The sequence below is a fragment of the Mobula hypostoma genome, chromosome 19 (assembly GCF_963921235.1).
Source record: "Mobula hypostoma chromosome 19, sMobHyp1.1, whole genome shotgun sequence".
Classification (NCBI taxonomy): Eukaryota; Metazoa; Chordata; class Chondrichthyes; order Myliobatiformes; family Myliobatidae; genus Mobula; species Mobula hypostoma.
This window is the reverse complement of record NC_086115.1, coordinates 64,232,767-64,248,676: the sequence shown is the minus strand read 5'-3', so window position 1 is coordinate 64,248,676 and position 15,910 is coordinate 64,232,767. Positions and strand designations below refer to the sequence as shown.

The 15,910-nt window shown below is 42.4% G+C and overlaps 1 protein-coding gene across 2 annotated transcripts in view; it reads left to right on the top strand.

Moving 5' to 3' along the window:
- Window positions 1-989: 989 nt before the first annotated feature.
- Window positions 990-15,910, top strand: part of LOC134359103 (rab11 family-interacting protein 2) — a 128,686-nt gene continuing 113,765 nt past the window's right edge. For both annotated transcript variants that reach the window (XM_063072053.1, XM_063072054.1), the window contains exon 1: window positions 990-1,542. In XM_063072053.1, coding sequence (XP_062928123.1) covers window positions 1,190-1,542 — 353 coding nt within the window. In that variant the 5' untranslated portion in view covers window positions 990-1,189. The remainder of the gene's footprint in view (window positions 1,543-15,910) is intronic.

Below are 15,910 nucleotides of genomic sequence, written 5' to 3'. Positions count from 1 at the left end.
TTGTGGAGAAAAGGCAAGAGAATGGGGATGAGAGGGAAAATAAATCAGCCATGATTGAATGGCGGAGTAGACTTGACAGGCCAAATGCGTTAGGGTTAGGGTTAAAGTTTGCTGTTATGTCTTATACCTCACTGAAAAGTGTGCAATATAAAATGATTGCAGATGGCATTTTTCTAACCATTAGTAGGAGCAACATTATAGATTGTGAAGGGCAAGAGTGTTGATGTGCAAGTCTACACAACGAGAGAATTTAACATTATGAGGAAAATAAATGCTAATAGATTTAAACAGTAGAAAGCAGTACAAATTAGAAACTAATAATCTTCAAGATATATCTTGCAAGTGAAGAACAATTAGATATTTATAGCAAAATAAATCTTAAATGAAATATGACAATCAATAAAGAAATCCAAAGTAAAGAGATTTTATGACCATTTTCCTTGTGTTCTTGGTTTGGTTTGGTTCTTGATCCTCCAAAATATTCCGCATGGAATTTAAACTGGAGGTGGCGGAGGGTGGGCTTAAGAAGGAGATCTGCAATTAATTGTTAAATGTTAAAAATTAAGTGTTAAAAATCGTTATAAACAAATAGGAAATCAAGCAAAATAAGTGCCTTGGATTCCCCTTATATATGAAACTGCTGGAAATGTTAGAGCAACGGGCCTCTCTCTCCTCTCTCATTCAATTGCGATGCCTTATATATGTACAGAGATCCCTGCACTGAAATTTTACTAATTCCTGAACGAAATCTACGGTAGCCCCAAGTTTCATTGCTGAGGTGCAGTATAAATTTTCCTAATATGCATTACTTCAGTACACATCACCTTTTATCTCTCAGTATATATAATTTTTTTTGTTGCTCACCTCTGTGACGGATATTAGCAATGCGGCCTTGAAGTGAGGTAAAACCTACCGTGTTGCTAAAGCCAAGCGCGTTGCCATTGGAAACGGGTCGGGTTTCAACTCTGACCTCTGGCCCTTCCGCCGGGCAGGACGTGCAGAAGATGGGAGATTGGGAAGGGCACCGGGGCTTTCTCCTCAGCTTTCGGGCTCTTGTGTCTGGCGGTGGTCAGAGATTATGATGCCAATCCGGTCAGAACGTGGTACGGGCTGAACATTTACCAGGAGTGTGTGTGTTTTCCGTAGGAAAAGACAGGTTGCGTTTGCACGAAAGGAAGGAGCGAAGGCAATGATGCTGGCCGAGCAGGGACAGACGTGGTTTCCGACCCATGTCCAAGTCACTGTCCTACAAGCCCGGGATTTGAACCCCAAAGGTAAAAGTGGCACCAATGATACATACACCATTATCCAACTGGGTAAAGAGAAATATTCGACTTCAGTGGCGGAGAAAACCTTGTTCCCGGTATGGAGGGAGGAAGTGTCCTTTGAGTTCCCTGGTCTATTGCTGCAAGGAACGCCCGAGAAATACACCCTCCACCTGATTGTCATGCACCGTTCACTGGTCGGATTGGATAAGTTCCTCGGGCAGGTGGCCGTTTGCCTCAATGAACTTTTTGAAAATAAATCGAGGAGGCAAAAAGAGTAAGCCTTTTCCCTTTTTGTGTGTGTGTGTGAGAGAGAGAGGAATGTCTTAATAGTATTTTTAGGAATACTATCTGTTTAAGATGAACATGGTGTGTATTTTGACTAATGTGCAAAATGCATATAACATCCATTCCACCCCCACCCATTAAAGATTGGTAGCAAGTTGCTAGGAGGATATCCTTAGAAAAACTTATTTTATTAAACTGCATACTAGTAAGTTTTTAAGACATTTCTTAACTGCATTGTAGAAAATACTTGGTAAAAGGACACTGGACATGTATATAGGATGGTATCGTTTGAATAGCAACTACGTCCATATCTTTGACACAGATATAGATACCTATTGATTGTGGCTATATCTTTGACATCTTTGATGTTTCTTTGCCTTTTTATCTCAACAATTTATTTACTTCTATGTTGAGCTAATTTTGCAACATTTGAGTATCTTAGACATGGGTAAATGTGACCTGCATGTTAAACAATTAATTCTTCCATTATACTTGTGAAAGGATATTGACTTGTTTAGTCTACATTAATCTGACTAGATGTATTGAGTGACAAATATTTGCATAGAAGTGTGTAAGAATGGAGAGAAAAATAACTTTGACCCAGATCTGAGTCCAGGCCTGATGCTCCACCAGAGTATTTTGAATCTGATGTTACTAGAATGGAGATTCTTACTCTTATTGAATTCTGAAATTTTTAATATTGGCTTTTGAAAAAAACAGTAACCTGAGAGTGACTTCATCCCAGTCCTGATGAAGTGTTACGGCCCGAAACGTTGACTGTTTACACTTTTCCATAGATGCTGTCTGGCCTTCTGAATTCCTCTAGCATTTTGCATATGTTGCTTGAGAGATTACTTTTACCGTCCTGACGAAGGGTCTCGGCCTGAAATGTCGACTGTACCTCTTCCTAGAGATGTTGCCTGGCCTGCTGCATTCACCAGCAACTTTGATGTGTATTGCTTTATTTTAGTGTTGTCTTTAATTCTAAACCATCCCAGTAACAAATGTAACTAGAAGAAGTTTTGTTTCTTGTCAGAAGAAAAGGAATTAGGATCTAATTCCCACAGTTAGATTAGGATCTAATTCCCACAGTTGTCACCTTTTTTTCATAAAAATAAAAGAGGATTTGGATCCCTTCCACGTCATTTCTGAGACTTAAAGCTGAACTTTTGCAAAAGTTTTTTTCCTTATAGAAGTTGGAAATAGTGCTGTGTTTAAGCCACAGAACAACTTTTAAACTTTGATCCTGCAAGATTTATCCAAGAATACAAAACTCATGATCAAAAAGTGCCTCATGAGCTTGGTGAATGTGTTTGAGCGAAGGGATATTGAGATGTGTATCAAAAGAGAGCAGAGTCACTGTAGATTCAATCCTCCAGGATCGTATGATCACTATTTCCATCTCATCACCTTTGCTTTCATTTATCTTGACAACCCACTCAAATGTTCAGAGAAACTGGGGCACTTTCAGCATTGGTAATTGCACTAAATATGAATAAATTAGTGACAATAATAATGTAAACCATATCTTTTATATGATCTCACCATACATAAAACCTAGCTTAACAAAGCAAAAGGGCATTATAATTGATGGGAAGAAACAGAGCGTAAGAAGATATGCAACATACATCAAAGTTGCTGGTGAACGCAGCAGGCATAGGAAGAGGTGCAGTCGACGTTTCAGGCCGAGACCCTTCGTCAGGACTAACTGAAGGAAGAGTGAGTAAGGGATTTGAAAGTTGGAGGGGGAGATCCAAAATGATATGAGAAGACAGGAGGGGGAGGGATGGAGCCAAGAGCTGGACAGGTGATAGGTAAAAGGGGATACGAGAGGATCATGGGACAGGAGGTCCGGGAAGAAAGACAAGGGGGGGGGTGACCCAGAGGATGGGCAAGAGGTATATTCAGAGGGACAGAGGGAGAAAAAGGAGAGTGAGAGAAAGAATGTGTGCATAAAAATAAGTAACAGATGGGGTACGAGGGGGAGGTGGGGCCTTAGCGGAAGTTAGAGAAGTCGATGTTCATGCCATCAGGTTGGAGGCTACCCAGACGGAATATAAGGTGTTGTTCCTCCAACCTGAGTGTGGCTTCATCTCCACAGTAGAGGAGTCCGTGGACAGACATGTCAGAATGGGAATGGGATGTGGAATTAAAATGTGTGGCCACTGGGAGATCCTGCTTTCTCTGGCGGACAGAGCGTAGATGTTCAGCAAAGCGGTCTCCCAGTCTGCGTCAGGTCTCACCAATATATAAAAGGCCACATCGGGAGCACCGGACGCAGTATATCACCCTAGTCGACTCACAGGTGAAGTGATGCCTCACCTGGAAGGACTGTTTGGGGCCCTGAATGGTGGTAAGGGAGGAAGTGTAAGGGCCTTTTATATATTGGTGATACTGCGTCCGGTGCTCCCGATGTGGCCTTTTATATATTGGTGAGACCCGACGCAGACTGGGAGACCGCTTTGCTGAACATCTACGCTCTGTCCGCCAGAGAAAGCAGGATCTCCCAGTGGCCACACATTTTAATTCCACGTCCCATTCCCATTCTGACATGTCTGTCCACGGCCTCCTCTACTGTGGAGATGAAGCCACACTCAGGTTGGAGGAACAACACCTTATATTCCGTCTGGGTAGCCTCCAACCTGATGGCATGAACATCGACTATCGACTTCTCTAACTTTCGCTAAGGCCCCACCTCCCCCTCGTACCCCATCTGTTACTCATTTTTATGCACACATTCTTTCTCTCACTCTCCTTTTTCTCCCTCTGTCCCTCTGAATATACCTCTTGCCCATCCTCTGGGTCACCCCCCCCCCTTGTCTTTCTTCCCAGACCTCCTGTCCCATGATCCTCTCGTATCCCCTTTTGCCTATCACCTGTCCAGCTCTCGACTCTATCCCTCCCCCTCCTGTCTTCTCCTATCATTTTGGATCTTCCCCTCCCCCTCCAACTTTCAAATCCCTTACTCACTCTTCCTTCAGTCAGTCCTGACGAAGGATCTCGGCCTGAAACGTCGACTGCACCTCTTCCTATAGATGCTGCTTGGCCTGCTGCGTTCACCAGCAACTTTGATGTATGTTGCTTGAATTTCCAGCATCTGCAGAATTCCTGTTGTAAGAAGATATGCATGGCTTTTGTCAAAAATTGCAAAGGTTGATTTATTTCAGTGGAATTATTGCAGCCTTAATACAAGAATTTATAATAATTTGGTTGGCTAGAGCATTGTTTTCTAAAACAAAAACAGAAAATACTGAAAGCACTTAATGAATCAGGCAGCATCTATGTGCCCATCATGTAAATGCCATTCCAAGAAGGAAAGGCATTTCCTTTACTACCTTAGAAGTTTGTGAATATTCAGCATGACATCTAAAACTTTGACAAACTTCTATAGATGTATGCTGGAAAGTATATTGACTGATTACTTCACAGACTGGTATGGAAACACGAATGCCCTTGAATGGAAAATCCTCCATAAAAACTAATGGATAAGGCCCAGTCCATCAGGGATAAAGCCCTCCCCGCCACAAGGAGTGGTGTTGCAGGAAAGCAGAATCTATCATCAAGGACTCCCATAATCCAGGCCATTCTCTGCTAGCTGCTGCCATCAGGAAGAAGATACACAAGCCTCAGGACTCTCACCACCAGGTCCAGGAACAGTTATTACCCCTCAACCATCAGGCTCTTGAACTAGAGGGGATAACTTCACTCTCCCCATCACTGAATGTTCCCACAACGTATGGACTTGTTGCTTTCGAGCACTCGTCATCTCATGTTCTTGATGTTTGTTGATTTATTTATTTTAATTATTATTAATTTTATTTCTCTTTCTAAGCTGCTACCTGATCTTCCGATAATTTTCAACATTTTTAGGGAACAAGGGCAGGTGACAGAAGTGTGTATAGGGAAACACTTTTGATTTAGTGATCATAATTCTACTAATTAAAAGATAATTATGCAGAAGGGTAGGACTGATCCTTGGGTTGAGTTTTAAATTGGAGGAAGGCCAATTTTGATAGTATTAGAAAGGATCTGGCAAGTGTGGATAGGCTGTTTTGCGACAAAGGGATACTTGAAAAGTAGGAGGCCTTCAGAGAGCTTGTATGTTCCTTTTAGAATAAACGGCAAGAATAACAGGTTTAGGGAAGCTTAGTTTTTGACCTGGTTCAAAAGGAGGAGGAGGTGCACAGTAGGTATGAATCACTTGAAGACTACTATATAAGAAATGCAAGAGAAACTTAAGAGGGAAATCAGGAGGGCTAAAAGAAGGCATGAGGTTGCTCTGACAGACAAGGTGAAGGAGTGTCCCAAGTGCTTCTGTATATTAGGAGCAAAAGGATAGCAAGGCACAAAATTGACCCTCCTGAGGATCAGTATGGTTATCTATGCTTGAAGTTGAAAGGAATGGGGGAGACCTTAATTGGAATTTTTGTATCTGCATTTAGTCAGATGAACTCATAGTCTATGGAACTAAGGCAAAATAGCAGTGAGGTTATGGACGATATACAGGTAACAGAAGAGGAGGTAGGTGCTCACTATCTTGAGGCAAATTAGGGTAGATAAGTCCCCAGGTCCTGACAAGGAGTCTCCTAAGGCCTTGTGAGAGGTTAGTTCAGAAATTGCAGGATCCCTGGCAGAGTTATTTAAAATGCCATTAGCCACAGGTGAGGTGCTGAATATACTCTCCTGTATGCTCTAGAGGTGTGGATCACTTACGGTAGGCACACTAAGATGCAACCAAAGCTGTCTTCACAAAATTCTTCAAATCCGTTGGAAAGATGCAGGAACAAATTCAGTGTCCTTTCTCAGATTCCACTGTCGGCTATTAATGTAACAAATGCAATCTAACGGCAAGCTGAAAGGGTTAAATGAAGAGAGTCTATCACTGGTAATCCAAAAATTGCAGTAATAGGATGAGGTTGTAAATCAATATGCAAAACTACTGAAATAATATCAAAAATGTCTTTCCAATATTTTTCCAAAAGAGGGCAAGACCAGAACGTATGTGTCAAGGAAGCTGCCTCAGAATTACATCTGTCACAGACAGGATTTGTATGGCAATAAAAACGAGCTAACTTATCCTTAGACATAGGGGCCCTATGAACCACCTTAAATTGTATCAAAGTGTGTCTAGCACGCATTGAAGAAGTGTTAACTAGTTGGAGAATTTTCTCCCATTTCTCTATAGGTAAAGGTACCTGAAGTTCTCTTTCCCATTCATTCTTAATTTTAATCGGATGTACCTAGACGTATTTTCGTAATTAAATCATAAATAATTGCTATTAAACTCTTCTGATAGGGGTTTAAACCTAGAATTTTTTCTGTAATTTCAGTTTGATGTGGTATCGGAAAAGTAGGTAAAAATAACATTCAAGAAGTTTCCAATCTGTAAATATCTGAAAAAATGTGATCTAGGCAAATTATATTTATTAGACAACTGTTCAAAAGACATGAGACAATTATCCATGAATAAATCACGAAAATATGTTATTCCCTTCGTTTTCCATAAAAGAAAACCTTGATCAGTTCTGGATGGTTGGAAGAAAAAATTGGATATAATGGGACTTGATAGAATAAATTTATCCATTTTATTTAAATGGAAAGATTCTAATCCCCCTACTACATTTCAATGGTTTTCCCAAACTATAACATGTTTAAACTTGGAAAAAATTAGGAGTAATACTATTGATCCTCCTGGTAAATTTGAAGAAACTTGGAGGCCATTTATTCAACATTTTCATATGATGTAAGCTGACTTTTTCTGAATCCTTTTCAATAACTTTTTGTCTGTGTATAGAGGAGCGGAGTTAATGACAAATAATAATTTTAACCGATGAAACATGGCAGCCCAGCCTTTGTTTTGTTTTTTTAGTGTAGGGGGACTTTTTCTTTGTATAAAATGTTTTGAATCTTTTTCATGTTCAGTTATTAAGAGATTGGGAGGCTTAAATTACATATGTTACTCGGAGTCTATGTCTGTATACGTTAACCATTATTAATGTAATCCCAATCTCTTTGTATCATTATCATTGTTATGTTTATCAATTCGAAACTTAATAAAAAAGATTGAAAAAGAAAGTGACTCCACTATTGGAAATTCTGTCCTTGACCCAACACACTGATGCAATCACGAAGAAGGCACACCAACATTCTACTTCGTTAGGAGTTTGAGATGTCACCAAAGAACCTTGCACATTTCTGCTGATGTTTAGTGGAGAGCATTCTGGCTGGTTGTATTTTAGCCTGGTTAGGTGGCTCTGATGCACAGGATCACAAAAGGCTGCAGAGGGTTTAGACTTAACAAGCTCTATCGTGGGCACAACTCTTCCTGCTATCTAGAGCATCTTTAAGAGGTGATACCTCAAGAAGACGGCATTCATCATTAAGGACCTTCACCATCTGGGACATGCCCTCAGTTACTCCCATCAGGATGGACGTACAGGAGCCTAAAGACATACGCTCAACATTTCAAGTACGGCTTCCACCCCTCCACCATCAGACTGCTAACTTGCAGTAATCTTTATGTCTTGCATTGTAATGCTGCCACAAAACGCATTTCACCACGTCATTGATTTTTAAAAGATCTGATTCTGAGGCCAACATCATTGACAATAGGGCCTTAATTCCATTCATTTGACTCAGTTGCACATAAATACCAGACTCATGGAATGGAGACTCTATTCTGAGCTCTGTCATAGGGTGAGGTTTACAGGCAGACAGAAAGGAAATTTCAGTGGTGACCTTCAAATTTCAACAAATGCAACATCCCCACTTCCAGCCTAGAACCATTCAAAATAGAGTAGGAGTATTCAAGATGTTCTTAAGCATCTTGAGTCCATGCACTGGCTACATCTGGTGGTGGCATCCGTTAGTCTTGCGAGAGCATGGATCTGTGCATGGAAAGTCTTGCTTCACTCCGTGTTGTGCCGTCGTGGTGAGGCGATGCTGGAGTGTCCACTCCAGGGCGCAAGCCTGGGCAAGGTTGTATGGAAGACCGGTAGTTGCCCATGCAGCAAGTCTCCCCTCCCCATGACATCAATGTTGTCCAAGGGAAGGGCAAGGGCCAATACAGCTTGGCACCAATGTCGTCGCAGGAGTTGCCAGAACGAGGTTGAAGGCAATGTCGGACTGCCTTAGGGACTCCAGCTCCAGATTTGTCCTCAGGGTTTACTCTCGAAGCCTTTCCCATGAGTGGGTGTGGCCGCAAGGCAGCGGAGGTTTGAAATCAGAGTTTTCCCTCTCTTAGCTGGACTGCCTTCCCAGGCTGACGAGCTCCATCTACCTGAATGGCTACATGTATGGCAGTAAAAAACTGTTGTCTCCTAACTGCTTTCCTTGTATTTCCCTGCTTTGCTTCATCAGTGAACCAGAGTGGAAGAAAGTCATTCTTTAGCCCAGGGGACTGAAGAAGTTGATGAATGTTCAGCGAGAACCGAGTTCTTGGGGGAATTGGGTTGAAGGTGCTTAAAGTTATAGGAAGGAATGAGATAATGATAGTGGGATAGGTTGGCTGGTTGAATAGTGTCACACCAATAACCTTGCACTCACTGCCAAGAAATTGACTAGGGAAGGGGAAGTCAGGTGAACACACACTAGGCCTCTTCAGGGGGTCAGCGGCAGAAAGGGAAAGCAGCTTCAAATTCCTGCGATTTGAAGTTTGGGGACTCGGAGTTGATATATATGCATTATGGGTGAAGTGGGTCACAATGCAAGAAAATCTATGAGTAGCAAAAATTTAAATATGCTGAAGTATACAAGAATGGACAAGAGAGCATTGAATGATTGAGTCTGGATAAGGAGGACATTACTCCATTCAAGTTCAAATAAAATGCTGAGTTTGAGAAATCCTTTTCAGTCAGAGACTCTCCAGGAAGTGCATTCATCTTTTGGCAGGGACTGAAAATGATCCCTTTAGTGTTTCCGGTGTTTTCTTCTAGAGGAAATTGAAACTCGTACATCACCAAATATGACACGAGCATTCTGTTGGAATTGAACCAGTGACATGTTTAGAAGTAGTTCTGATGTTTGTGAAAGGTATTATCAAAAGGCATAATGAAAGTGATGTGCAGAAAGAAGTTGCAGATGGCTATATGTCTGCAAAACGTTGCCATTGGTCATTGGCGCCATATTGTCATTTGTGGCTATGGCCTGCAGCCGTCAGGCCCCTAATCTAGCTTCACTTGCCTCAGTACTAAACTGGCTCTATGGCTGTAAACTCACTTTCAGGGACTGTAAGGTTAATGTTCTGTGTGTTATTTGATTGCTTTTTTGCTGTTTGCACGATTTTTTACTTATATTCCCCACACACTGGGTGTTCGGCCTTTGTGTGTGTGTTTTGTTTTAAATGGATTCTATTGTGTTTCTTTGTTTTGTGGCTCCCTGCAAGAAAAGTCCTAACCTTAACCCTGTTGGAATTTGTTGAGGAGATCACAAATAGGATAGATAAAGCGGATGCAGTGGATGTTGTATATTTGGACTTTCAGAAGGCCTTTGACAAGGTGGCACACATGAGGCTGCTTATCAAGTTAAGAGCCCATGGTATTACAGGAAAGTTACTAACCTGGTCAGAGCATTGGATTTAAAAATGCAAACAACAGGAATTCTGCAGATGCTGGAAAGTCAAGCAACATACATCAAAGTTGCTGGCGAACGCAGCAGGCCAGGCAGCATCTCTAGGAAGAGGTACAGTCGACGTTTCAGGCCGAGACCCTTCTTCCTGACGAAGGGTCTCGGCCTGAAACGTCGACTGTATCTCTTCCTAGAGATGCTGCCTGGCCTGCTGCGTTCACCAGCAACTTTGATATGTGTTGCTAGAGCATTGGATGATTGGTAGGAGGCAGTGAGTGGGAATAAAAGGATCGTTTTCTGGTTGGCTGCCAGTGACTAGTGGTGTTCCGCAGGTGTCAGTGTTGGGGCCACTTCTTTTTATGCTGTGTATAAATGATTTAGATGATGGAATAGATGGCTTTGTTGCCGAGTTTGCAGATAATACGAAGATTGGTGGAGAGGCAGGTAGTATTGAGGAAACAGGTAGGATGCAGAAGGACAGACAGATTAGGATAATGGGCAAGAAAATAGCAAATGAAATACAATGTTGGAAAATGCATGGTCATGCACTTTGATAGTAGAAATAAATGTGTGGACTATTTTCTAAATGCGGAGAAAATGCAAAAATCTGAGATGCAAAGAGACTTGGGAGTCCTTGTGCAGAACACCCTGAAGGATAACTTGCAGGTTGAATCGGTGGTGAGGAAGGCAAATGCCATGTTAGCATTCATTCCATGTTAGCACTCATTTCAAGAGATCTAGAATACAAGAACAGGGATGTGATGTTGAGGCTTTATAAGGCACTGGTGAGACCTCACCTTGAGTATTGTGAACAGTTTTGGGCCCCTCATCTTAGAAAAGATGTGCTGGCATTGGAGAGGGTTCAAGAGGAGGTTCACAAGGAGGTTTCCAGGAATGAATGGTTAACATACGAGGAACCTTTGATGGCTCTGGGTCTGTACTTGCTGGAATTCAGAAGGATGAGAGCAGATCTCATTGAGACCTTTCGAATATTGAAAGGCCTAGACAGAGTAGATGTGGAAAGGATGTTTCTCCATGGTGGGAGAGTCTAGGACAAGAGGCCACAGACTCAGGAAAGAGAGGCGTCATTTCAAAACAGATGCATAGAAATTTCTTTTGCCAAAGGATGGTAAAATTGTGGAATTTGTCACCACATGCAGCTCTGGAGGCCGGGTCGTTGGGTGCATTTTAAGGCAGAGATTGATAGGTTCTTGATTGGACATGGCATCAAAGGTTACGGGGAGAACGCCAGGAACTGGGGTTGAGAGGAGGTAGAAAGAAAGGATCATCCATGATTGAATGACGGAGCAGACTCGATGGGCCAGATGGCCTAATTCTGCTCTTGTGTCTTATGGTCTTATACATCTCGGTTGTACATAGCATACAGACTTTGATAATAAATGTACATTGAACTATATCAGAATTTCCAAGACAATTTTAAGAGAGTCAAAGGAAGCAATTGGTAGAAATGTTCTGGCTGTGGTCAGTTAAGTGCAGCCACAATGAGCTGGGTAGCAGAGAATTGTAAAGAGGTTGATGGACATCAAAAGATCAAGGGAATATGTAAAGACAAAATGCACTATTTTCAGTCTCTCTTGCCCCAAGTGTTTTACAGCTTCAAGCATTTTGAGGTGTAATCGCTGATATGAGGGAACACCACAACCAATTTATTTACAGCAGGGTTCCACATGCAGCAAAGTTTTAATGGCCACATAATTTGCTTCCAGAACATTATGTAAAGATCTTGTTAAGGCCAGTGAAATCTCACTGTATGCCTCATTTGGTGTATTGGGCCCCTTATCTTTGAAAGGATGTGCTGAGACTGGAGAGGGTTCAAAGGAGGTTCACAAAAATATTTCTCGGATTGAACAGCTTGTTATATAAGGAGCATTTAATGGCTCTAGGTCTGTATGCTCGAGAATTCAGAAAAATGAAGAGTGACTTAATTGAAACCTATTGAATGGGAAAAGGTCTTGATAGAGCGGCAAGGATGTTTCCTGTGGTGGCAGAGTCTAAGACCAGAGGGGACAGCCTCAAAATAGAGGGGTGCCCTTTTAGAACTGGAAATGAGCAATTTCTTTTGCCAGTGACTAGTGAATCTGGAGAATTTGTTGCCACAGGCAGCTGTGGAGGCCAAGTCTTTATGTTATTTAAGGCTGATAGATTCTTGATTGGTCAAGGCACAAAGGAATAAAGGGGCAAGGCAGGAGGTTGGGGCTGAGAGGAAATGTGGATCTGCCATGATGAAATGGCGGAGCAGACACAATGGGCCAAGTGACCTAATTCTGTTTCTATATCTTATGGTCTTAAGGAAATAATGTTACTTTACATGAGAGACTAAATTATACATCTTCTGAAAGATTGTACTTCCAAGATCACTGGCTCAGAATCGGGTTTATTACCACTGATATACATCGTGAAATGTGTTGACAGCAATACAGTTTAAAACATGAGAATGAGTGTAAGTTAAGAAATAGTACAAGTAGTACAAAAGAGGAATATTGAGGTACTGCTGGTTTCATGGACTGTTCAACAATCTGTTGGAGGGGAAGAAGCTCCTAAAACATTGACTGTGTGTTTTCAGGTTCTTGTACCTCTCCTGATGGTAGTAAGAGAAGAGGGCATGGCCCAGATAATGACACTTCCTTGAGACATTGTCTTTTGAAGATATCCCCTGGTGCGGAGGGTTGTGCCCATGATGGAACCCTCTATTGGTATTGGAGCCTCCTTAACAGGATTTGATGCAACCAGTCAAAATGCTCTTCACCGCACTTCTGTAGAAATTTGGTAGGGTTTCTGCTGACGTGCTAAATTTCCACAAACGCATAATGGAATATAGTTGCTGGTGTGCCACCTTGATGATTGCATCAATATGTTGAATCCAAGTTAGATCCTCTAAAGAGGGGTTCCAAAACTTTTTTAATATCATGGAGCCTTACTGTTAACCAAGAAGTCAGTGGATCCCAGTTTGGGAACCCCTGTTCTAAGATATTGACGCCCAGGAATTTGAAGCTGCTTTCCCTTTCCAAGGCTGAGCCCCAAAAAAGGCTGGTGGGTGTTCTCCTGAAGCCAAAGAACTAAGCACAGGTACTTGAGATGCACCTGTGTTGTCTGTTGGTGAGGAGGAAATGTTATTACTGATGTCCACTGACGGTAGTCTCCTGATGAGAAAGTCGAGCATCCAGTTGCAGAAAGAGGTACAGAGGCCCAAGTTTTGAAACGTGGATTAGTACTGAGGGAATGATGGTGTTGAAGGTTGAGCTGTAATCAATAAACAGAAGCCTAAGATAGGTAATGTTGATGTCTAGGTGATCAAAGGCCAAGTGGAGAGCTAGTGATATTGCATCTGCTGTAGATCTGTTGTGATGGTAGGCAAATTGCAGTAGATTCAGTAGATTTAGTGCACATGCGCTGGTCGTGCATGCAGCCTGTTACAGCCAATTCGATCGGTATTCTTACTTTTTTCTTCGTACTTTTTAACTTATGTTATTTTTTGTATTTTTTTTCATGGTAACACGTCGAAGCTGCACCCTCTCTAACATGCTGGTAGAGAGAGTTTTATTTGGGTTTTTAGTACTGGAAATAGTTACATTCCGACATGTCTCATTAGCAGGACAGAAGTATGGTCGCATTGTTTATTCCAGGGACCAGCTGCTTGCGCTTATGCCGGCCGGTTTAGCGAGCAGAGCGGCAGACACCTCTGCTGAAATCTGGAGGAAAACGCACAGAGGATGCAGAGGGGGATCACAAAGTCGAGGAAAGAGGACCGGGTCGAGACAACAGAGATTTATGGAGAAGAGGAGTTCGGTGGGTAATAAAATGGATGAGTTCACGGCGCTAGCCAGGTGTCAGAGAACATTTTGGGAGTGCAATGTTATGTGCTTCGCTGGAACGGGGCTGCACGAGGGCATACCCGATCAAAACTTTTCCATGGACGGCTTCCAGACCATTCGGGCTGACCGGATGTGCACTGAGAGCAGTAAGCGTAAAGGAGTTGGGTGCTTACCGTTCTGGTTAACAACAGATGGTGCAATCCGCGTCATATTACGATCGAGGAACGTGTTTGTAGACCGGATATTGAACTTTTTACTGTTGGACTTCGGCCATATTCCACCGAGATACAACACTGGGCGTCATGGGAAGTCGTTCCTGCCTGTGGTCATCGAATTTGCAGCTCCTCCCATGGAGGGTCACATACCCTGAGCCAATAGACTGGTCCTGGACTTATTTTCCATCTGGCATAGTTTGCATCTTGTTGTTTGATTGTTTGTGGTTTCTGTATTGCTATATTTATGCTCTATTCTTGGTTGGTGCGGCTGTAACGAAACCCAATTTCCCTCGGGATCAATAAAGTATATCTATCTATCTATCTATCTTGCTCAGGCGGGAGTTAATTTTAACCATGATCAACCCCTTAAAGCACTTACTCGCAGTAGGTGTAAGTGCGACTGGCTGGTAGTCATTGAGGCAGCTCACCCTGATCTTCTTGGGCACAGATGTGTGGCAACAACTATACCAGTGCCTAAAAGGAGTATTGTGAGCTGTCTTAAAGACTATTGTCTAGTAGTATTAACATCTACGGTGATGAAATAATTGCTTTGTGAGGTTGGTCGTGGCTAGAATGAGCTGTTTCTGCGAGGACCTGGACCCACTGCATTTTCCCATGGCCTTGGATCACTTGGATGATACAAACACCCATGCTGTTTGTTGACTATAACTTGCATTTAACACTACCATTCCCACTGTCCTGATCAATAAGCTACAGAATCTGGATATCTGTACCTCCCTCTGCAATTGGATCCTCTACTTCCTAACCAGAAGACCATAATCTGTGAGGATTAGTGATATCTCCTTGCTGATGATCAACACTGGTGCACCTCAGAGGTGAGTGCTTAGGCATAGTTCAAATACCATCTATAAACTTGCTGATGATACAACCTTTGGTAGAATCTCAGATGGAGATAAGAGGGCGTACAGGAGCAAGATATACTAGCTAGTTGAGAGGGGTTGAGTGCACGTTTGTTGCTGCAATGTCAGACAAAAAAGCTGATTCTGGACTTCAGGAAAGGTAACACAAGGGAACACGAACCAACCGTCGTAGGGGGATCAAAATTGGAGAGAATGAGCTGTTTCAAGTTCCTGGTTGTCAAGATCTCTGAGGATCTAAACTGGTCCCAAATATCAATGCAGCTATAAAGAAGGTAAGACAGTGGCTATACTTGTTCAGGAGTTTGAAGAGATTTGCTTTCTCACCTAAAACACTGAAACTTCTATAGATGTACCGTGGAGAGCAATCTGCCGGGCTACATCAGTTTGGTATGGGAGCGTGACTGCACAAGACCAAAAGAAGCTGCAGAAAGTTGAAAAGTAGTCAGCTGCATCTTGGGTACTAGCCGCCATAGTATCTAAGACACCTTCAAGTTATGGTGCCTCAGAAAGGCGACGTTCATTATTAAGGACCCCCCATGACCCAGGGCATGCCCTCTTCTCATTATTACCATCAGGAAAGATGTACAGAAGCTACTCAGTGATTCAGGAACAGCTTCTTCCCTTCTACCATACAATTCCTTAAATGCAGGGGTCCCCAACCTTATTTGCACCGCGGACCGGTTTAATATTGACAATATTCTTGCGGACCGGCCAACGGCTGGGGGGTGTTCAAGTTCAACAGTGTGTGGCAGGGAATGAGGAAAGGTGCAACTGACTCATATTGTTTCATATCGCCAAATCATATCGTTTTCCAGTGGTTGGGGACGACTGCTTAAATGGACATTGAACCCATGAACACATTC